Source organism: Rousettus aegyptiacus, unplaced genomic scaffold, assembly GCF_014176215.1.
Source record: "Rousettus aegyptiacus isolate mRouAeg1 unplaced genomic scaffold, mRouAeg1.p scaffold_m13_p_7, whole genome shotgun sequence".
Classification (NCBI taxonomy): domain Eukaryota; kingdom Metazoa; phylum Chordata; class Mammalia; order Chiroptera; family Pteropodidae; genus Rousettus; species Rousettus aegyptiacus.
The window spans coordinates 112,590,695-112,615,443 of NW_023416310.1; the positions used below are offsets into that span (position 1 = coordinate 112,590,695).

Here is a 24,749-nt window from a genome sequence, read left to right on the forward strand (position 1 = left end):
CATGCACATGTGTGTATGTGGGATGGAAATGGGAAAGACAAGTAGTATAGTTATAATGAAGAAAAACATACTTTTTTTCTTCCCATGAAAACTATAATCCTTGGAGCTATGTTAAAAAAATTCATGAAACAACAAGGTCCCTTCTAAAGAGATTTTGAACTGGGGACCAGAATACTTTCTTGAATGTATTTTGATTCTGAAGTTTCTTTGTAAAAATATTCACAGAAATTGGTGGATGCTTTTTACGTACCACTCAGTTTCTCTCATTTACAACATTAATCATTTAATGTAACGTTTGCAACCTTAGGAAGGCAGACATATTTAATCCAAGTCAGTTTATAAATTCCAATTTCACATGGATTAAGAACTGCAGATAAATTAAGTCACAATAATATTCTGTACATGCATTAAGGCTGGTGACTGCTAAAGTCTCTCGGGTATCCACAAACAGGAAATCACACAGATTACTGGGTCTGAAGAGTGTTTACATTATTAAAAAAAATCTTGCTTTTTTTTTTTTTTGGTGATACAGATTTCAACAGTAACTCTGGAAAACTGTGAAAAATGTTATTTAAAAATATATATGTATATACTACTGCACAGTTTCAAAGATGTGATTAATAAATAACGTTGGCTGCACTGATCAATTTTATAACAATTACTGCACTTCCGAGGTGAAGCGAACACGCAATGACTTACTCTCACTATTAGGCACGGGTAATAGCCTTCAGGCATACTACAGTTTTATGGTAGCCGTACTGTACATATATATTTTTAAATGTATGTATTTCTACAAACTGTGTACATGATGTATGGGATGTCAGGAACGCACACTTCACTGTTATATAATATACACACCATCGCTGTACACACCAGGATGAGTTTTAGTTCAGGAAGTCTCACCGCGTTGCGTTCCATGTGTTCAATCTAGTACACAATTTGTCAACTCTTCAGACTGTTTTTCTAGTACATTCCTCTTTAGATAGTGGGTCCGAGTTTCCATTTGCAATGTGGAAATATCCAGACATATCTGTTTGGCCAAATCTCTCTTTTCCAGGCACAGTTTTGCACATAAGTCTGATCTGTGTAGAGTAGTAACAAATTCATTTTTTTTTTTTTAAATCAGGAATATATTTGGGTTACTTTCTTTGAAAGGTATCTCTAATGTTGTGATAAAGATGGCATCTGTTCAGGTCATGGAAGGATAAGGTCAGGTGAACTTGTGTTGAACTTCTGAGGAAATAATATGTTTTCAAATAGAAAGAAATGATAACAGACATTATATATTGAAATGGAAGAACTTCTAGAAGGATATACACCAATCTGAGCAGTGGTTGTCTCTGGGGTGTGGGACTTACTACTTTCTACATTTCTGTATTGTCTGAATTTTTACACTGAGCATGTATTGCTTTTATAACCAGAAAATGCTAGAGACATGTCTACTTTGAACAAAACTAAATAAAAGAGACAGTTATGAATGACTTTCACAAGCAACAGTGGAAGACAGTTCCTTACCCATATCATCTGCATCCAAGTAAACAATAACTTCTGCCCCAATGTGCTCTACTAATGAGATGAAAGATGGTGAGAGGAAATGCATGCTCTGACCATCCCCAAAATGACCAGTGTCATTTTGTGGGGAGACATGGGTCACCAAAGCGCTGACAAAATGCCACCGGCACAGTCAGCCAGAGGCCACTGTGCGTTTAGATGGGGTTTCTCAAGATGGCACACCATGTGGATACCACACAAGGCCTGCAGCTTTAAAGAAGGACAAGGCGGCAAAAAACCCTGGGGATGCATGACAGATCCTGAGGGTCATCCTTTTATGTGACAGTTTGAATGTTTTATCAGCAAGAGTAAGCAGAACTAAGTCTTGGTCCTCCAAGAAAACTGTTCACAATTTAAGTTAGACTCAAATTTCCAACATCAAATAATGGCATCGTGAACTCTGCTGACAGCAAATAGTGAAAGGGATGTGAGAAGCACCTCAGTTGGATAAATGAAAATTTGAAATTCTGTTAAAAGTTCAAGATGCTTGAAGGCCGAAGCCATATGCGAATTTCAAAAAAAAAAAAAAAAAACCCAAAACAAAAAACCCTTCACTTGCTCATTTTAAATTAATTTCAGGCCACCAAAACTGTTCATTCATTTGTATAGTTTTGAATCAGCGCTTAGAGCTAGGAAACTACAACAATCTTATTTCTCACCTATAGATCAGGTTAACAAAGATGTTACCATGGCAACCGAGCCAATCAGACTGTCCATGAGAGCATACATCAGTATCTATTATCAATGTTTTAGACCACCATCACCTTGAAAAACAGATTGCTCCACAGATTGAATCACCTACCTTTCTCAGAGTGTCCTGGTGCAATTTTGTCAAGTGAGAGGCCTTGAGGACATTATTTTTGTTTTTAAAGTGTGGCAAGGTATATCTTTTCTTTTTTCAGGAGTTTTTCTTTTTAACCAATTAAAAAAAAACATTCAAATATATTTAACAAAACTAAATCTAGGGTGTGGCAAAAGACTATAAAAGAAACAACTCTCAGACAAAAAGTGTAAGCAATATATCAAAAAACTAAAATGTAAACTTAAAAAAAAAAAAGAATCAAAGGCAAGACATAAACATAGATGCATAGGATGTCGGTGTGATGGTCTGTCACTGCCACCCAAATAGCATTGTGACCACTGCAGGAATCACTTGCCCTGCTCAGTAAGCAATTTGCTAATCAAAGCCAGAAAGGAGCCCCCAGTTCAAAATGAGTTAAAGCGGCAAATATGCATAAAGAGTGAGAGGATTAGGCAGTATTGTGATAGCAAATAGTTCTCAGCCTGATGAGCAACAAATACAGACTCTGAGTGAAGAGGCGTTCTAGGTAATGTCCTAATGTGGCCAAGAAAATTTGAACAAAAGCTATTGTTGAAAGAAAAGACTTGAAAAATATCGGTCGACAAATGCCATGTGGCTCTACAGCCACTATGTCACAGTGGCAGGAAAAAGAAACACATGTGCTGGGCGGGCTTATCATTACATGTGCAGTTTTCAGATCCTAACTCAACTCCAGAATGCAGTGTCATTGCTTTACTGTTAGTTCACTTTCAAAGACACTGAGTTTTTACCGAATCTCAGTGCCCTTATCGCACTATTTTGGGTCAGGGTAGGGCAGGCCCATGGGAGTTGATCCATTTGTTTACAAAGTGTTCAGCTGATGATAAATTTGGATGGAGGGTTGGGTATTCGATGAAAGGCAGGGTATTTGGTAACATGCAACCTAGTAAGTGTCCAGCACAAAAATAACTGACCTATTTTCATTATTCAATTACCCATTAACACACACGATCAAAAAATAATTGGGAAATAGTATATTAATACTGAACGTAATCAATAATATAAGAACTAGGCTCACCCTAACTGGCAGTCAAGCTTTTGGTGTGCTGCATTGCACCTGGTTAACTAACCCATGAGATTTTGGTTGAATGTTCTAAGTCATGGTTTAGCTTTGAAATAGAAAGTATGTGTGTGTGTGTGTGTGTGTGTGTGTGTGCGCGCGCGCGCGCGCGTGTGTGTATGTGTGTAAGCATATTTTCTCTAATTAGAAAATACTGATCACCTTGTCTAGCCAGGGATTATAGAAACTAGACAAAGAAAATGTGTTCTAAGAAGCTCTGTATCTTACACACATACACAGGCAGCTTTTTCTACACCCACACATACAAACACACGTGCCCTGGGAAAAGATCATTGTTCGATGCTGAGAAAATGTTCACCGCAGTTTGATGAACGCTGTGGCTAGGGATTTCAGTAGCACAGTGTCCCAAAACATGGAGTGGGCTGTGGAGACAGGAGCACAGTCCAGCTCAAGGGCGAGGTCCCTATGACAGGTGGGTGCTGTTCCTCAGCCAGTGCAGGCCTTGCTGGGAGTACTGGACCAGGTGCTCCATGCTGCTGTGCAGCGTGACAGGCCCCATGAGAAGATCCAGGTCATTGAAGAATTCTAGGGGACAGAAAGAGTCATTAGAGTGCCACACATGCTAAGAATGCTACCTGAGAGACCTGTGTGACTTAAGACAAAAATCCGTAGTGGTCTCTACACAAATCAAGCATTCTTGGTTCTCTCACATGACCTTGGCAGTCACCTGAATGGAATGACACCCAAAGGTGAAGAAGTCACCTGTATCTAAATAGTCGATCTGGTTGGCCAGTTTTAATTCAAATGAATTTAAGGCAAACAGCAAAGAAAACTGACTTTCCCAGACTGCATTCTCCTCATGCAGCAATGCTTCCCACGTTGAAGGCAGGTGACAGCTCTGTTGCCCCCTATCCGGGACTCGGCTGTGGCGTGTGTTGTGTCCCTGGAGTGAGTCCAGGCTGCTGGGGACCAATCAGAGATGGTTTGGAAACATCACTGCCAAGGTTGCCTTGTCCTTGGACATCCTCTGGTTTGTCCTCCATTAATCATTTGTGAGGTGCCAAGGCGGCCTGCCAGGCACAGGATGAGAAACATCCAGGGATAGGAGGGCAGAGGCCACAGCTCAGTGGCCAATCAATTCATGTGGCTGCTAAGCCATCACAACTGGATCACTGTGCAACACTTATTCAAAGGAAGCAATGGGAGCTTTTCAAAGGAGCTTATGTATGTGCCGGACAAGGTCCTGCTGGGGAGGCAGAGAGGGATTAGAGAAGACTCCAGTTCTTCCAGGGCCCAGCCACCTCAGGAATCTGAGAGTAGAACAGGGAGGAGGAATTGGCTGGGGAAACAATGTTGACTTCGCACTGGGTGTGGCACTGAGCCCTCTGATAGGGGACACCTAGTGGGGAGCTGGCAGTGCCAGCTGAAGCTTGGGCTGCTCAAGGTCTCCCAAACTGACCACGTAAAATTTTATGCATTTGTCCCTGCTGTTTTGTCCATATGAGATACCTGTCCCACTCTGTCTCAGCTATTCAACTACTACTTGCTTTTCAAAATCTGTTCCATGCTGCCTTTCCATTGGATTTTCAGGGTTACCACCTCTGGGCCGCATGTCACATACTTTCTGGCTTTATTATCAATTTCATGTACTCAAGACGTCTGCATATCTGTGCCACAAATTCCTCATCTTATCATGGACTTCCTGTTCTTGTCCTTAGAGGCTTATGCTATCATGGGAACAAAATTTGCATTTAATGGCTTGAAAGTGACCTCAGATTCGTACTCTCGCCTGTTACTGGAGGGAGAGTAGTAAACTGGTATAATCTTTTAAGAGAAAAGTTAATATATATCAAGATATATAACAAAACATATCAAAAGAATCTATACCTGTTGACCCCCAAATTCTACTACAACTCCCTCCTACGAAAATAGTAAAAAAGATGACAATGATTTATATAAATATAACGTTATTTGTTATAGTAGAAAAAATTGGAAGTAACCTAAATGTCCAACAACAGGTGAAAGGTTTGAGAAATATTTTATGAACACACAACCACTATTATGACAACATTACAGAACCATCATACAGGGTATTTTTGAACTAGTTAGTGACATGGGAAAAATATGATAGAATGTTCAATGAAAAAAGACCAGATATAACACGGTATATATACTATGATCTTATTTTGGTAAACATCATGCATTTTGGAGGAGACTGGAAGAAACTTCAGTAGAATATGAACAGTAATTATATCTTGGTGATAAGATTACTGTTAATATAAAAATGTTTTCTCTATAGCTTTCTGTACTTTATAAATTCCTTTTAGTAAAAACAAGCATTTAAAAAGTAACATAGCTTACTGCTATATGTTAACACCCTCTTTTCAGTTGTAAGCAGCTATCACTTAAATAGCTAGTAACATTTATACTCATTAATTAATCAATCAATATTTCAGATCTCCAACTGTGTTCTAGGTACTATGCAAAGTAGAATAAAATTGAACTGCTACCTTCAAGATGCTCACTGCCTAAAGGGAAAAACATATGTGTAGATATCTATAGCTGTATCTGCATTTACATCTATTTACCTCACATGGATCTACATCATTTCTACCTCTACCTCTAATCTTTCACAGTGAAGATAAAGGTAGGTAAAGGTATAGGAGAGGTCTGAGGGAGGGAAAGAGGTCAGGAAAAGTTTCATGCAGTAGGTGACAGCTTATATGACTTCTTTGGTGAATGATGAAATTTGTTTGATGATGCCCAAGGGTCAGGCTGTCTCCCTGAGCTGTGGCTGAACCATGCGCACACTCTCCGGGGGCACACGCACCTCTGTTCTCCTTGGCCAGGTTGTCCGCCATCTCCCAGTAGTCATAGCTGTGGAGAATGCTGTTGGTGATGCTGACGTGATTGGCAGCCATCTGGTGGATGCGCTGTGGGATGCTGACGATGGTCGAAGGGGACAAGGCATTGGCATGGGGGAGGCCCCCCTGAGATCCCACGGAGCTGGTGGGGGATGGGCTGGGAGACATGGGGGATGAGGTCCCTGTGCTCCTGGAAGGGGAGAGCACAGGAAAACAAAGGTGGAGATGTTGGCACTACCATGTATGGTGGGGTGGCCCCTCAGGGCACTGTACGCAAAGCAACACAGTGCCCTGCTCAGGCAGTGTCTCATTTATCGCCTTTACTTTGGAAAAATGAACTTACTTTCCACTGGCCCCCCATGGAGATGGGGCTTGGGCTGCTTTTGAGGAATTCTGCAAGAAAATAAAAACATAGACAATGAGTCATCTGCTTAAGTTTGAAGAGCTGACAATAATAGGTGATGGATGAGAGAAGCAATGGCAGATATTGCAGATAAAATGCAGATTCTGGAGACCTGCTCTGGGAAGTCACAATTCCGGGTCCCTCTCTGGAACCTGGGTGTGGGCAGCCACGGGGCCTGCTGGTTCGCACACCAAATTCTATATATCTAATTACATCCGAATCCTGAGGGTCTGCTGAACCCTGAACCAGTCTTACTTTTTCATCTTAAACCTATATTAACTGACATATATTTAATGCCAGAAAATATATGAGACATCAAATTCTATTATTTTAATTTATGAGGCTTAAAAGTGTTTCTCTTAAAGGAAGTTGCTCTTGAATATTTATAAAGAACAGATTAAAATCTATTTCTTTGACAGAATATTAAAAAATTCTGATTTACCTGAATATTTGGATTTGGGATGGCATGTTACATGAGCCAGCTGTTAGTCTCAGGCATTTACGAGAAGTTTTGCCTGTAGTGAGTAAAGTTCCTAAATGTACAGCTAGATGTCCTCTCTGAGAGCCAGACAATGCCTTCTTTGACCTGAGTCTACTGGATTGGACCGTTAAGGAAAAAATGGTCTTTATGATGCTGATGTGAATTTCTCCTTCCAGGGACAAGAGCATAGCCTTAGCCTGGTCCCCAGAGATAAAGAATTTCTTTTGGTTAAAAGAAATGGTAACTGGTTTTTAGTTTTCTGTGGGGGTGTGAGGGAAATGGCAAGAAATGGCCTTACATGTGGCAATTTCACAGTTGCCTTCAAGCCTCTTCCTCTACCTCCAAGCCATGTAAGAAACATGGGTGGGGACAAAGTCCTTTGTGCAGAGACAGCCCCATATGGATAAAAGACATTAAGGACACGTTATCACTATTACCTAAAGGTTTCATAATCTCTGAACTTTAAGGAGCACTTAATAGCCTCAGATTAGGGTAACTACCAGCAACCCTTGGAGGAGAAGTCTGCTGGCCTGTTTTCTGTCTGTTCCATGGCCTACAGAGCTCAGATTCCTTCCCTGTTCAAGCATTGCCCTCGACTGTAAGAACTCTCTGTAGTGTTAGCTCTTAGACCCTAAATTTTTGCAAAGGACTTATCTTGACCATAGGCAGCCAAAGTAAAGGGAAAGGCTTAGTGTCAGTTGCTGTCACCATGACATGCAATGGTCAATGGGCCGTGACCGTTATCTCCCTGGTTTACTCAGTGCCTGGTTGCCCCATGTCTGTGACCAGGAGGGAGGCCGTGTGCTGGACATGGTCTGCAAGGCCCCTGACATGGCCGGGTCATCAGAGATAATCTGATTAAAGGGGATTAAAGGGTCTAAAATGATAGTTGTGCATCTGATAAAGCATTGGTAGAGGTGGAGACGGTGCAATTTGTTTCTCCAGACAGATGGACAAAGAGGCTCAGAAACCTCACACTGATTTTTAGTTTAGGTCCACTTCGCAGTGGCCTATTGGAGAAGTCTCCTGGTGAAAATGACTTCATTCCCTTTGATAGGTAAAAGTTATGGTTTCCAATTCTATCTTTATATTTATACACTGCTATTGTCCTAGAGCCTCTGAGTTCTAACAAGTCATTGCCTGTCATTTAAAATAATGCTTTTATTAAAAATTAAAATGGCTACTGGAGAAAGCTAAGAGTAAGTTCTAAAGAGTTACTTCTAAGAGGAAGAAGCTCTAAGTGAACATGAAGAATTTGTTACCTATGAAGATGAATTTCTGAGGACATGGAATAAGTAACTGGATCGTCATTCTCTTGAGGCCATAAAAATACTTGGACACAGGCAGGGGATAAATGAGATGGGCTCTCAAGGCCATTCTCTGAGCCCTGAACTCCACAAATATGTCATAAATGGGGTTTGTGGGAACAAGAGAGCTCTGGCATTATCCCCAAAGAAGTGGATCCTACCAGTCTCCTCGAAAATATCCTGGCAAGGAGGCAAATGAATACAAGGAACAACGTCACCCATTAGCCAGACATACCTTGAAATAGTCGATAAGTGCTTTCGAATACTTCACAGCATGATCCCTTTTGAGTCGAAACATCCGCCAGTAAAGGAGAGCGAGGCATCGGTAACTGCAGCAGAAGAAGAGAAACCAGTCCTGAAAGCATGAGTGTGTCCTTTGCAAATGTCTGTAAGTATATGACCTTCTTCAAAAGATATACTCCACAGTTTTGAAGAGTTACTCCCTAAATATATTTGCCATTTTCGTTCAATATTAGCTTTATTGCTTTGTTGGGGCGCGAGGCTGGCCATTTCTTTCTCCGCCACTAGAGGGCAGGGTCTCTCCGCGAGAGGGGTGAGCAGGCTTGAGCGCGCAGCTCCTGCGGCTGACTTTCAGGACACACCCACCTGACTCGACGACTTGCCTCTGACTCCTTGGACGTCTGGCAGCAGTGCCTTTGCTGAAAGACCAGCCTTCCACCTATTTTTATTCCTTTACTTTTAAACTACCTTAGTGGATTATGATTAGTTCAGATAAAGTAACAGGTATGCAGGTCTTTTATAGACAAAACCTCTATGCTGAGAATAGTTATTATGTATTATTTTATATATTATTTGCATGTTAGCATTCTATTTTACATATTAGTTATTCATCACCATTAATTTATTAATCCTAATATGAAACTTAAAGTTCAAAAGAGCACAGAAAGTATTTCCTGACATATCCTCTTTTGCTTGGTGCTTTTTGCTCATAAATATTTACTAAGTAATTCAGGTACAGTGCCTACGTGCTAGGTCACCAAAATACCAAAAGCAACTTGATGGCTTCTCCTTAGTACACCAGACTCCAGATGATGCGATGATGCAAAATGACCTGCGACCCTCTCTTTTGTGTATGTTGCTGTTGTTATTATTTTTTTGAGACTCAATTGTCTAACTCGCAAATCAGGTTCTAGAGTGAAGTATGAACCTTCAGAGAGCAAAAATTTTTGGATCCCCGTCACAGGAGGAACCAATAGAGAGGTGTCTTGTGATTTGGCGGAGAGCAGTGAGGTGTCCTAAGGAGTTGTAATGAGGAAAATTATTATTATAATCAAATAATAATTATAATTATTATAGAAAAAATCTATTAGGTGTTGATAAACATTTTAAAAGAAATGTTTTTATTATCAAAGTGTAATGAACTGCTCCTCAGTTCAAGGTGCTGAGAACTTAAATGCATCATCTCGATTCAGTCATACTAATGGAAAAAGACGAATTATTTTGATTGCAACTAAAATGTTAAACACAAGACAAATTACATTTGGCTAAATTCACATTCATAGTATTTAAACACAGACCTACCTGATTTTAACACACACACACACATGCATACATACACACACAGTAAACCTTATCCTTGCCTAATGGACCTGCCCATCTTCAATTGATAAAGGAACATCATACCTGGTGTATATAGCAGCGAGCAATGGAATGCGCTGTGCCAGGCCACAACTAGAACTTGGGCTTTGCATTGTAGAAGGCAGTAGAAAATGTGCATTTCAGCACCTGGTGTGCCTATGAAGACACACAAGGCTGGGGAGGCTATTTTAAGCTGATAGGACACACTCACCACAACGCAGCCAGCTGTTTATCCTCTGGTGTGGCATTGGGGCCTGAGTGGGTTTTTAGTCTCATGGCATACCTAGAGAAAACAAAAGCAAAACAAAGAAAGGAAAACTAAAGACATTTAAAATAAGCTTTTTTTATTAACAATAGATCATCTCCTATGATGGGAGTTCTCCCTGCCCAATGTTTAGTTTTCCTTTGTGCTTGCTCATAATTCTTTCCTAAAAGCTAGCTGATGCTGCCGCCCTGTTTTCCTGAAGCATTATATTATTGTGATGACGAGAATAAAATGACTTTTATAGCCATCTAGCAACTTTCTGCTCTTTAATGATATAAGTTAAAATGCTACAGATGGTTCAGAGTGATACCAGTTCGGGCATTATCCACGTATATGGTGACACATCCATTTTTACAAATTTTGATTTATGGCTGAGTGGCTGACAAGATGGAGGCAAAATTCAATCTCTCTAGGCCAACCTCCAGAAAAAATATTCATTCCTTGTACTCAGATGAATGCTCCGATTTACCTTTTCTTCATTGTGATGGAACACTTACTTTGACAGCAGTGTAAGTGTCCTGGGTGCATAACTAGTGGCTTTTACGAACTTCACTTAATCCCACTTATATCTCGGAACCAGGGGGACTCTGGCTATTTCTTTCTCCAACACTACACTAAGTTTTTGAAGACTCTTTGCGAGTTGAGGCAGTATGTGGAAAGGTCAGGGAGCCCTGTGTCCAAATTCCAGTTCAGACACTGATTAGTTACTAGAGCTTAGACAAACTAACATCTGTGAGCCTCCATTTCCTTAGTTGCAAAGTGAGAGTAAAACCGCTGACAACACAGCACTGTTGTGGGGTTAACAGAGATAGTGTCTTCTCCTTTTGGGACGCCAAAGACATGCGTGTTGGGTCTTTTGTCATTGTTCTTGAGGCTTTATCCTTGTCTTTTTTCCAGCTATTTTCTCTCTGTTGCTAAAGTTGGATAAATTCTATTTCCTGTTCATTGATTCTATCCCGTCATCTCCACTCTACTACCGAACCCATCCAGTGAGATTTTTTTTTTTGTTAGTTTGGGCAAAAATTATTTTACCTAATGGTTTTAGACATTATCTAAAGCAGTTGAGCTGGCTTAAAACATAAGGGATATGACAAAAGTTCTCACTAGGGTTAATGGGTGGAATTTTCTTAATGGTTCTTTAAATAGATGTTAAAGACATGCCTTGCTGGGTCTCTGCCACGAAAGAAAAGCATTTCCCACCAATCCCTTGGTGTGCTCCCATCAGAAACCCTGCTTCTGCTCATATTACATGTTTTAGCCCAGGCTGGGGGATGGTGCTCATATCCAGATATCAGAGCACAAACATGCCAGGACCTACTCAGATGGGGCATCACAGGATGGTTTTTTCCTAAAATTCCCCCTGCACTTTCTTTCCTTCCATTAAACACTCCTGAGTCATTTACAGATGGAGTTAGGATTGAGATTATACTGACCTGAATTACATACAAAAAAAGCAGCGTAGAGGTGGAATGAGTTAAAAATCTGTCACTTCTGAGCTGAGTGAAGTGGGCATGTCATGTGTCACTCACTCAGCCTCGGACTCCTTCCTGCGGCCAGTTAGGGGTTTTTGAAGCTGCCCTGACTCGGAGTGGGGTGCAGAAGTTCCTTTCTTTTGGAGGCAGACACCAGTTCTTGGTAGCTGATGCACAGATGACCCTCTTTTCTCTGTGTTCAGAGGACTTACATGTGCCCCTCACCCCCGGCCCTCAGCAAGAGCACACGGCACTGACCTGATGAGCTCCACCGTTTCCGAGTACATCGTGTAAGGGGATTTGGATTCCATCGGGCCCTGCTCCATCGCATTTCCACACTCGATGAATGACAAGGCCGCTTCGGCATAGTTCAAAGCCTTCCCAAACTTTTCCACCTGAACAGCAGGGTTAATATAATGTCTTCCTTAAGTACATAGTTTTTAAAAATGCCATTGTCACATAGTCTACACACTTCAAGAAATCTGACTTTTGAGTTCCAAAATCCAGTGAATGGAGCTGAGAGAAGAAATAGGATACTTCCTTCTCTATTATCTTCACAACTGCCATTGGTTTAGGGTAAGTGAATGAATTATGTACAGAATTGTACCAAATTCATATAACGACTACCAATCAGAATTGCTCAGAACTTAGCAGTTGTTTTAATTTCTGTTTCCCTCTTTCTGACCCCTAATGGCTTGGCAATGTTATTCCTTGTCCTTCTATGTGAAGCTAAATCTATAACAAAGCTGGTAGGTCTGACTCTATATAAGAGTTTTCATACTTTTGGGGGTCATACTCCAACTTTGATGGTTTATGACCTTCATTATTGTCTTTTAATTATCTGTGACATTTACATCTCTAGGCCTTCCTCTTACTCTCTTATTCCCTCTCTCTTTCTCTTTCTGTGAGTGTGCAATTATTTCTTTAAAAGTTCAGGATCTCATTTAAGGGTGAGAATAAGGAGAAGAAGGGAGAGGAGATAAAACTCAAGGCACTATTTCAGCTTAGCTAAAATCAGACATAAGGTTGAAATTTAATAAAAAACATTTCTTTTTTAGATTCTATAAGGTCGTCTAAATTGACATAAATTTTTTTGCCATATCAGCAAGAATCAGCGTTGTAGTCTTAAGTTCTCATAAACCTAAACTTATATATCAAGTTCATGGTTCCATCCACTGCTACTCTTTGTGGATAAGTACACATCCTAAGTTTGAAATGCATAATTTCCCCAGTTTTCAAACATCATTTATCAATCAAAATGGAATTACACAGATACTCTAATTCCTAATATAAGTCTTGCCTCTAAAAAAAAGTTCTCACTCGTAACGATACCTTAGAAAACAGAAACATAGAGTGAAACTCCCCCCTCATTAGCAAATTGGATTTTAAAACAGCTTATAACCCTAACCAGCTATTGAGTAATATTTCTTGGCAATGCTTTAAGATTTAGAAAATCACTTCATTCAAGTATCTTCTGAAGCACCAAATTCTGTGCTATGTGCCTTTGATACACAGGAGCATATAACACATCTGGAGAGAGAAAGCATGCATCCACAAGACACTTCATAGTGCAAGGCGGTCTGTGACGAACCAACAAAATGCAAAGCAAGGAGTCTGGTGCACAAGAGATGGTGAGAAGGGAGCAAATGACAGGGCTGCAAGGAGGCTGGGGAGGTCTTGAGGGGAGACCTGAAAAAGTCACTGGGAAAGAATGATTTGGCTGGATTTGGGAGTATAATAAAGGTGTGAGTGTGCAGGATATTAGGAGACTGTGTAAGTATGTGTGAGCTGTGAGTGTGTGTGAGGCTTGACAAGGGCCCGTTAGCTGGCATGAGCAAAGTGTGCTTAGAGGCTGGTAGGGGACCAGCCTGGCTGCGGTGGAGTGTCAGGTTAGGCGAGAGATGAAGCTGAATGAATAACCCTGGTGACCCTGGGGTGATTCAGGTAGAAAATTTCATTCTGCTTTAAAATTCGATGCTCTTCTCCAATAGTGACCAAGACTCAGGTGACCAGGACTTTCCATTGGAACTACACCTTCCATTTCCTGTTTCATTTCCCCTATATACTAGTGTACCTGGGCAGCGATCTTCATACAAATTAATATTTGATGGACAACATCTGAAGAATTGGGAGAGGAATACTGTTATGATTTCAATATCCTCAACACTGGGATAATGCGATGAAGGGCATTTGAGACGCCTTATTCATCTCCAGCTCCCTGATCTCAGTTGTAAACGCTGGTGAGGAACAGAGTTGGCTCTCCCCAGCAGGAAGCAGGCCCCTTGGTGGAGACTTGAGATGGAATAACCATATGATCTCTTTTAGAAAAGAACAGAAGTTTTTTTATATTTTTTATTTTTTTTTAAATCTAATGCCTGAAAAGCTTCAAGCTTTCCCAAACAGGAAAAAAGTTATTTTTTGTAAACATCAAATCACAGTGACTTTAGAATCTTATGTGCAGCATAACAGTTTCTGTGTTCATTTTGGCAGATACAAATGAAGAACACGAGTCTTTTTGAAAAGGGATTAGATCCTGAGACCAAGCCAAGGGTTGGCTAGGCTAACAAGACAGAAAAATGCATACCTAGATTTTATTTTTAAAGGGAAAATATACTGCCACTCACTGACTCCACTGCCTTTGGTTACTATTCAAACCTTAGGACTAAATGAAAATATTCGTTTATCCAAGGCTTTCTCCCAGTCAGATATTATTGGTTGAAGCCATAATTTATTAGGCTATGAGCACTTGATTATATAAACATTTCTTCATTTAACAGACCCAGCCATCCTTGTAATAGATTTTATAATTACCCCAGCTTATATTGCACCAGCGATGGAGGTACAGTACAAACATGATTCACAAAGGAAAGGAACTCACCATTGCATCTGCTTTATGCTTCATCCGTTTGGCTTCTTGCATAAAATAATCTGCACTACGCGGCCTACAAGGAGAGGATGATATTAAATGCCATTACTGTGGAAGTATGAGGTCTTTTGAAAGGAAAAATAATCTTTCCTTTTGCTTAACCTTGAATTTCGATATGAAAACTTCCCTTATGATTGAATCAGGTACTTTCTACGTTTCCAAAGTACTGCCCATATATAAAATACCACAATTACATTTCCTTAAGTTAGCAATTCAAAGCGCATTCATTATATGCAGATAGTCTACCTTTACAGTGATTTTAACATGGTTCCCCAGTGCCTAATTCATGAATCAGATTTTTTATTGCATGGTTAAGAAAACAACTGAAAAATCTTATTTCAAATGATATTTACACAAAACAATCACTTTTTAATGTAAAGTTTGCTAATCTACCTCATAATAATTGTATGGGTATGTATGGGTGAGTACATTTATGTATCCTTATGAAAATCAGTGTCATTTTATATATATATATAATTATTTTAAAGCTTCATAGTGAGGAATAAAAAGAGGTGATGCTGTATGAGTACATTCCAGTTACAATGAAGTTAATTGTAAAATGATGCCTACCTTGTAACAATGCAAACAGTGGCATGTATTCTCTGGAGCTCTGATTAGCTAGCTGGTAAACATTAACAGCAGACATGTGCATTATTGAAACAATAACCCTGGCTAACACTGAGTCTGCTGGGAGATAAAGGTAATTCATTCAGAGATGGATCTGTGTGTAATGACCCCAAATTATACCAAGCTGCTCATCAGACAATACCCTATAAATGCTCTGATAGATTTTTTTTTTTAAAAAATTTGCATATTTTAGGTGTCATCGGCCTAAACTTTTTTTGTATTACAGGTCTTTATGTAATCAATAAACTTGACCCGTTCATGAATATCCCGTATAAGCCAGGACTCCCTGAAAAGGAGATAAGATGTAACTAGCGATATTAATCATGGATCGTTAAATTTATTGTCAACGTGCTAATTTTGAACTGCTTTCAGATTCTCATGGGTCTTTCTCCTTACTGCAGTATTAGATAGCCAGAGCATCCTTTTATCCAAAAAAGGTCAAAATGCTTAGAAAAACTACAAATACCATGTCAATAACATTGCAGTCCAAAACTACTATCCTCATTTTAATGGTTTTAATAAAACAAATAGACAAACCAGAAACATAGCAAATAATTAGTTTTGGGTAACGGGTCACAAATTATTGATGCAAAAGGCATTGGTTTTCTGTCCTTAGCTTCCCCATAAGATATTGTCAGGACTGTGGTTCCATGCTGGGTGTGTCTAACTTTTCCAACAAGAAAATGATGACCACAGTTGCAGTATGTATAATGAAACTCCTGTCTCTGGCTCATCATCCTGTTACCATTCTTTCTGCCACTAGTCTGCAACCTGCCATACATGTTGGTGGGTCTTCACTGGTGAGTAGGGCTTGCAGTTTCCTTCACAGGAAGTGCCTGCTCCTACCAGCTCTGCCTTCTTTAGCTCGCCTCCTAGATGTCCATACTTCTCCATTTGAGTGGCTTTTTAGTGGCCTTCCTCCACTAAATGATGATTTTCCTCCTTTGTTCATATACTGACCTTTGAACACATATCTACTGTTTGTTTGGTCTTTGATTCCAACTCTGGCAATTTACATTATTTTCATCGTTGTTATTGTTTAGATTGACAGTAAGTGGCAAGTACAGAGAATTCCTGTATACCTCCTGCCTCATATGCTCCACAGCCTCCCCCACCATCAGCATCCCCCACCAGAGTGGGCCATTTGTTACAATCCAGGAACCTACTCTGACACACCATTATCAATGCAAGTCATAGTTTACATTAGGGTTCACTCTCAGTGTTGCACAAATTATGGATTTTGATAAATGTATCATGACACGTATCTGCCATTGTAGCACCATATAGAGTAGTTGCACCACCTGAAAAGCCCTGTGTGTTGCTTTCTGGTTGCCCTTGTGTTTCATGCCTGAAGTGGAAGAGCAGACTCACCCCCAGCCCAAACCCGGATAAGAGCCCTGGGCTTCAGGTGGGGACCCAGAGTCAACGTCTTCAGGAGAGGAGTTCAGGATATCCATCCATTTCTCCCCTGTTCTCAAATGCTCTGAATGTATCCTTGTAAATGTTCCTTCCCTTTTCTCAGTGAGACATCCACCACAGAAGTCTAAGCTCTCATCGCCTCTCTTGGACTTAGTTTTACTCCCCTCCGTTCTATCCTGGGCTTTAACTGCTAACCAATGTCTGTAAAATATGGCTTTCATCACATCACCACCCTACTCACAGACTTTATTCAGCCTCCAGTGCCCATGAAATCTCAGTTCAGGCTTCCAGTAATCTCATACAGCTGTCTTGCCCATGTCACTCGCTCCCCAAGGCCCTCCATTACTGGGCGGTATCCTTACTGTCTTGTTAACATGCCACCCTCCACATTAGGAGCTTGGCTCACTCTCTCTCTCCCACCTGCAGACTCTCCTCTCTGCTTACTCACTGAGTGCCTACTATGTGCCAAATGTCACTCGTCTCCCAAATTCTATTGCCACAAAGCTTTCTTGGTAATTTTGGTCCATGTCTCTGCTGACCTCAGATGCTACTTCTTATTTACATTACACTAACGGGCATTTAATTACCTTCTGACCAGTACCAGGCCACAGTCATTGCATAGCGCTGCTGTACAGCTGGCACATTTTCAGAGAAACTACACTGTTGGCTTCTTTGATCTTTCCCACCCTGTAGTTTGAGGCACATGAGAGAAGGTAAACGAATTCCCCTTGAATAGCTTTCTGAGCTTCGAAGAGAGTGGTGGCTTCTGATGGGTGCAGCATCAACGAGCCAGAGAACGTCTCCATGGCAACCTGAAATTCTCTACATCATTATCTGCTCTACACTCTAGTATATGAGTTCACTCCTTTTTTTCCTTGCCCTGTTAGGTAGGCCTTGTCACTAATGGGCCATCATTTCAAACGCATTTTGTTTTCATGAAAGAAGTCTCCTGGCGATAAGCTCTGGCATCGTCATTTTTGAGGCTTCTAAGTTACCTTCTGGATAGCAGTGGCTCTTAATTCCTAATATGAGATCTTCAATGAATGTTGTTTTTATCTGCAGCATATAAACACATTTTTAAAACCTGATATGGAAGCTAAGTCACAGACTCTCAGTAGTGTACATGGATAAGTAACACATCTAATTTTCTGACTGTATCACAGCAGGTCCAATGGAAACCTGAGATGCTGAAAAAATGTACCACCCAGAGGCCATTTATGAACCCATTTGTTATAATTTTCATCTTTGCATGTAATGGAGGGCTCGCTACATTGAGTCACTGAAGATTGCCTGATGATTGGCCCATTTCTCCCTTTTAGGGGATTTCTAGTGCCACGCTCCTAGAATAGATCATTGTAAAGGAAGGGGGCCAATGGACCATCATCCAGATTGTCCATCAGTGCAGTAGATGCATGCTGTAATGAAGGCAAAACTCCGACAGCAAGTTCAAGTTAGTAGGAAAATGGAATTGTTGTCACCACAGTGGTAGTTACGGACTGTAACACGGCAAAGGCACTAAAATGAAATTGAATTATCTCTGTTCAAACACATGTGTCATCTATTTCTTTGCATGGAAAACCTAGAATTTTTGTTTCTCATTTACATAAGAACATTTCTCATTGTTTCTCATAGCGATGGTATTTTATGAGTATGCATGAGCAAACCTAATGAAATTTCAATTAAACAGCATACGTGTAACTCACCATGTATCTTAGGTGCTTCAGAAATGCAGTTTGAGTGACCTAAAAAGGCTAAGCTTAGCCGCATCTACCTTTGTTCTAAGCTTTTGCTGCCACAAAAACAGTCTGAGCACTTGATCCAAAGAAATCCTTTCTTCGCCTCACAGTCCCACCAACCCCCGCCCCCCACAAAGGGCCTTCGTCCTGAGCAGCAACGGGGTCTGAGCTACCCCAATAGCTCTTCTGGCACAGGGGGATGAAAGCAGCCTTGTTTTTGTTCTCTTTTGTGGCTGAGATGGAGTTGGACGGTTCCCCACGGTGAGGCTGGCAGACTGCTTTCCATAATTCCTACCTCTGTGACCGCCCCATTCCCACCCCGCCCCATGCCCCTGGTAGAGCCAAGCCAGCCTGTTTTGTGAAACCTGGCAAGGATGGGAGGCTCAATGTGTTTGAACGAACAGGCTCCTTGGCACAGCAGAAGTCTGGGTAATTTTCTTAGGGAAGTTGAAATCCAAATCAGGCAAATAATAGGCACTCGCAGAGCAAATGAATTCATCATCTGACATCATGTTGGCTTGTCATCTGATAAGCCCCAGAGGTGTTACTGTGTCCTAAGATTTGAGATACTTTCTCCACAAAGAAGAACATGCGAGAAGTTAAGTAATTATTTTGATGCACTGAGTAAGTGCGACAACCGATGAGGGCTCTTCGGAGCCAGTGGCCCTGGCACTGGCACTGGCTTCATGAGTGTTTCTCAAAGGATGCAAGTGGACTGCATTTAGGCAGCAAGGATTCAAACACAGCTTTTATGTCCACAATCTTGATGTTGGCTGGGACCCCAAAGTCCCTGGAACTTGGCTTCAAAGAAACACCAAGGTTGTTCATTCTGTCTCTTATGGGCCAAGTGGTCTTGCTGACGCAGCTTCTCTCTTGGCCATGCACAGAAACCAGTGTGTGCTTTCCAGAATGTGCAGGCAGAGCATGGCAAGGTGTTGCCATTCAGTCAAAAACGACTTTCTGGTGGAATGGAAACTCATGAATTCGATGCCTGTTCTTCTCTGGGTGTGGCGCTTAAAATGATTTTACAAAACCCTTAAAATGATCCGAGAAACAAGATTTAAGTTGGGGAGATCTAGATTCCCCATGTCCCCACTCTAGTCCTTTCTCTTTTTCTGTTTTGGTTAGAAAGAGAATAAGAGCCTGGCTGAGAGACGGGGATTTTATAACAAAGAATATTCTGTATGAAGAACACAAAGGCATACCAATGACTTATCAGGCAAGGTGGGGTCCAGCTTTGAAGCAACCAGGAAGGGGAGACCCTTGGGAGGACAGTGATGGCCACGGCCAGCCCACCATGGGAGCACCATGCCTCGATGCCATATCGCCTACCCAAGGATTCCAGTTGGTGTCCTTTGAATAAATTGTACTGCAATAGATCTAACCTTTTACATACAGCAAAGGGTCCTTCTCATCCTCTATAAAATAAAAATCCTCTTAGCTGCGAGACTGCTGAACATAATTACAGTATAAATGCCAAGTCTTCTTCCTTTCCCACCAGTCACACCTCACATGCTGGGGCCTCTAGTGCCACATGGCTGATAGGGTCTGTTTCTCAACAGTGGAGGTTTAAGGAGCTGGGCTTCCCTTACTGGTGCTACAGGAACAAATGGGACATTTGGTAGTTTGGCTGAATGTGAGGATGGTGACTGACTCTTCTTGTGAAATATGGGCACATTCTTCTCAGAGCAGCAGGCAGTTCTGGCAGTTGGGGTTCGTTGGCTTCTCAATGCAGCAATATGGCTGGTGGGAAGGGATGCTGGATTTTCCAGCCAAGCACTTCACCACTTAGCTCCACTCAAGACTTCTGTACTGAGAGCCTTTATGACACAGTCGTTTTCTCTCGATTTCGCCGGCAAGAACTTCTCGTCACTAATTATGACACCAAGTCTTTTATGGCTCATGGCTTCATAGTAATGAGATCAGTTTCTTGGCTTTGAGTTGAACCAAGTGCTGTCACTCATTGACATAAATTCTTAAGATTTTTTTTTAAACAAAAGCTTGGTAATCACATCAGGGTCACCTTAAAACTGTGGCTGTCAGGTAGTGAATGTCATGCATGGATAAATGTCAGGGGAAGAGGTGTGGTCACACTACTACCAATCTGAGCCTACTACTTATGCAGAACAAGCTGACCTGGACCACATTTTAAGATAAGTGATATTCCGTTTGGTTCAATCTGTATCCTGAAGGTACGAAGTAGTACCTGTCTAACTGGTAAGTAATAGGAAAAGGGGCTTGGAAGCCTGTGAATTTACCTGCATGTAGCATGTAGGTGCCTTACATTCATGGCATGTGATCCTAATTCAGCTGAGTGCATTCAACACTTGTCACTGAGCGCCCAATGGATTCAGCTGTTGTCTGAGTTCGATGTTTATGCAACCATTAACGAGTATTTATAATACAGAAGAATGAGTTTGTTCTTTTTTTTTTTTTTGCCACACAATGCAGCTTTAAAAATTAAATAACATCTGTTACTTTTTGGATCATTATAACTGGATTCCCATCAACTCTACATTACTCCACTGCTAATTCTCTAGTTCTTTCTTTTCTTTTACTGGTAGCCTCTCTTTGGTCATTTCACTGCTTATTGATGCCTTCAAGTGAGGAGAAGTGAAAGAAAGTAACAGGAGTCAGGTCTGCATCTGTCAGTGAGGCTGCTGGTGGGGAAGCTGCCATAGAACATGAGCAAGGAAGGAGCAGGAGGTGGCTTCATGGTCCCAGGGGACCTTCCTGGGGGAGCCACCCATGGGCCTCCCTCTCCCCTGAATTAGCAACTGAGAATTAATTAATTGTGTATCGTAGCTCCTGCCACGGCACCTAGAGCTTCGTAAGTGCTCAGCACATACCAGTTGAACTTGGGAGACAATTATAGGTGACTTCATCACCCATGATCTCTTAAAGACACTTATTTTTATTGTTTCAAGGAAGAGACCATGCCTAATTTTGCTTCTCAAGCATGAAGAACCTTCCCAGGTTCTCTTAGTTCAGTAGTTGAGTGGCTGTTTGAGTCACACATTTATTTCACTGTTATGGATTTTGATTTCAAATCAGTTGGGACACAGGGCAAATGAAACGGGATGTCGCTCTCTCCAGATGATGGACATGTAAGAGTGCTTTTTTATTCTATTAGATCTATATCCATAAAAGGGGATTATTGTCGCTGTCAGCCAGAAAAATTAGACATGTTGCTAATGGGAAGAACCAAAGATAACAGCCTCTTTATTGATACACGTAGTGACAAAATTATATTAACCCCGGCAGACTGAAAAACGTTTTCTCTTGTAAATAGTCTTGAGAAACTGCAGCTCCAAGTCCAACCATTTAGTTGTTGCTGATTCTGACTTAGCTTTCTGGTTTACACACTGGAAAATTCCCTACATTTTAATGTTCTTTGTATGTGTGCATGTTGTGTGTGCGTGTGTATGTGTGTTTAAATGCTATACCAACAGCTTCAGCTACTGGAAACATTTAAAATTTGAACATCTCAGTGTATGACATATTTTGTGTATGACCAGGTGGTTAGATTATGACTTCTGAATGCAGATTTCCACACTGCCATTAAACATGATTCTAATCTCCTGTTTTTACAAATGGTTCAAGCTCACGTGAATGATTTATGCCACCTAACTCTAATTATATAGGTAGTTGATCAACTGACTGTAATCTCATTACATGCCCCTCCCCCACCCTAGGGGATTAATGATGACAAAAGGAAAATTCTGAGGTGTCCTAAACTAAATTACAGGTGGAGAGTGGGAGGAAGAGACCAGACCAAGCAAGCAGCTACTGGCTGTGGGCCAACCAACAGCAGACTTCTCATGCTCCTGGGTGTGTGCTGGGGCTCCACCCTGCCTCTGCATGAACTTCAGGACTGCTGCCTGTAACCCATCAAAGGTAACAAGTGGTTCTTCCTTACAGACTGTGCATCTGTCCTAGAACTGCCCTTGCTTCTTTCAAAACAGCTTATGTCTTTCTTCTCCAAAACATATGGTATAAAAGCACTCATTAACTCCAGGATGGTGACATGTGACCTGCTTCATCCAGCCCTGCTGCTGGTGGGTTAGATTTCATGTCCCAGGACCCGCTCCCTTTCTGGGGAGCATATGGCTCAATAAACCCTTTCTTTCAGAAAAGCTTTGGGCCAAGAATGATTTTTGTTGGGCTGTGACCACCTCCTTTGCTGCTTAGGGCAGCGGAGAAGAGGAGGAGGAGGAGAGAGGTGATGAGGGCCAGAAGGAGAGCGAGTCTGGGGTTGAGTGCAGCTGTAGCAGCCACAGGAGGAGAAAAACACACATCCTCCCAGGCTACACTCAAACTTTTATAAATCTAGCTATCTTGGACCATGTTCATTAAGTGAAAGAAAATATTGTGGATTTAGCTTTCGGTCCCAAAATTCTGTGCTCAAATTAGCTTACTGAAGCCCAGGCAATCCCCGAGGACCACAGCTTAGTATTTCATTCCTTGGACTCGTCTACAGAGGTGATAAACAGACCTTGTCTACACTTGGGTGAAATTAGGGCAGGAGAAGAGGAGAGGAGGCCAAGGATGAGAGCCGTCACTTCTGCACAGTGCTTTCATTCCTCTGGATGACCAACCTGAGAAGAGATCACCTAACTGGACCCTAGGAGAACTGCCAGGAGATGGGTGTCACAACCTTCATTTTTTTTCTGATAAGGAAGCTGGATATGTAGACATTTAATGGCCTTTAATTTTCCAACTTTGGGCTTAGTGTTTTATTGACTGTCCTGAACTGTACTATAAGTTATCTGAGGGCAGGCATTCCCATTGTCACATGCTGCCCTACCCCAAGAGTTAGTGTCGTGCCTCACACATACATGCACTGGTGCTCAGTGAACAGCCAAAGTCGAAACAGGCATCAAGCTAAACTCTTGAAACCATATTTCTGCCTTCTAGGTTTGTCCTTGACACATTTTTCCCCCTAAGGGCCTAAATAATTTTCAGTATCATTTTTATCATTTCTCATTTGTCATTTTCAACATCTCAAGAACGTTCTAGGGATGTTATTTTTATTCATCTATTTCTCCTGTTTCTCCTCTTTTTAAACTGATGCTGGGAATAGAAGTAATAATTGGGTTTTAGTGCTAGGACTGGGTGAACAAGGACAGGATATTTTTTCCTGTATAAAAACTGTTTATGCTGTCATAAAGAATATATCATTTTAGAGGAAGAGAGCCTTCAGGAGTGAACCATTATTATTCTTTGCTTGTTATAATTTACAAAAACAAAAATGCTTCTCTTTCAGGTAGCAGACAACCACTGACAACCCCAAATACAGGTGCTCAGAAATGTAAGACTCATTAACACCCAAATGCCTTCGCTTTCTGATATTCTGCTGGATACAAGCCCATTAGCACTGGTCATTCTAGCCATTCAAAAGTCCTGCCAGGACCCAGGGGTCCAGTAAAAGTTAAGCTGCAAGTTCCTTTGAGAGGGGATCATTTAACTGACCAAGTCATGTCGGACATGGCTACAGTATAATTTAGACGCATGTAACCCTTCTACTTATGGAGTTGTCATTTCACCTTGTTCCTCAGTGTGTCAACAGAGTTCACACTTACATATCGTCGAAGACAAGTCTCTGCCTCTTGCAGTCCCGGTGGCTGTTGGAGCCAGGAGACCATGGCTCTGTCTGTGGCCGTGACTTATGGACAGCATTTTCCGAATTGTTGTGAACCGTTTTCTGAACAACAAACAATACACAGTCTTTGAGAAACTTGCCACCTGGCTGAAAGAACAACCTGTTACCCAGAACACCCTGTGTCTGATTTTTTGTTTAAGTAAAGAGAAAGAATGCATGCATTCCAGTTCTCAAGCTGAGGGCTATCAGGTATGGGGTCCAGTGTCATTCTTACCACACTATCATGAGGGAGGTCACTCACAGATGCAGAAACTGAGGCTTGGCAAGGTTAAGGTACTTGCCCAAGTGCAAATGGCGATGGTGGGTGAAGGCCCAGGGCTTAGCGCCTGGTTTTGCTGGTTGACCAGACCTGCGTTCTCCAAGTTGACTCTGCATCAGCATCACAGAGACCGCTGGGCCCCATCTCCAGAGTCTCCAATTCAGATAGTCTGTGGTGGGGCCTGAAAATATGCATTTCTAACAAGTTCTAAGTGATGCTGATCCAAGGACCAAGCTTTCTGAACCACAAAGCTGTAACTCAAGATTCCTCAGAAAAGAGAAGTCATTTGCGCCGCAAACTGACTGGTTATCATTTG

The 24,749-nt window shown here is 41.5% G+C and overlaps 1 protein-coding gene across 9 annotated transcripts in view; it reads right to left on the bottom strand.

The window, feature by feature from the left end:
* Nucleotides 1–508: 508 nt before the first annotated feature.
* Nucleotides 509–24,749, bottom strand: part of AFF3 (AF4/FMR2 family member 3) — a 500,129-nt gene continuing 475,888 nt past the window's right edge. For all 9 annotated transcript variants that reach the window (XM_016157239.2, XM_016157237.2, XM_016157241.2 and 6 more), the window contains 8 exons: nucleotides 24,095–24,216; nucleotides 14,683–14,746; nucleotides 12,063–12,199; nucleotides 10,279–10,350; nucleotides 8,704–8,797; nucleotides 6,621–6,670; nucleotides 6,244–6,467; nucleotides 509–3,998 (listed from right to left, as the gene is read on the bottom strand). In XM_016157239.2, the coding sequence (XP_016012725.2) occupies nucleotides 3,877–3,998; nucleotides 6,244–6,467; nucleotides 6,621–6,670; nucleotides 8,704–8,797; nucleotides 10,279–10,350; nucleotides 12,063–12,199; nucleotides 14,683–14,746; nucleotides 24,095–24,216 (885 nt within the window). In that variant the 3' untranslated portion in view covers nucleotides 509–3,876. The remainder of the gene's footprint in view (nucleotides 3,999–6,243; nucleotides 6,468–6,620; nucleotides 6,671–8,703; nucleotides 8,798–10,278; nucleotides 10,351–12,062; nucleotides 12,200–14,682; nucleotides 14,747–24,094; nucleotides 24,217–24,749) is intronic.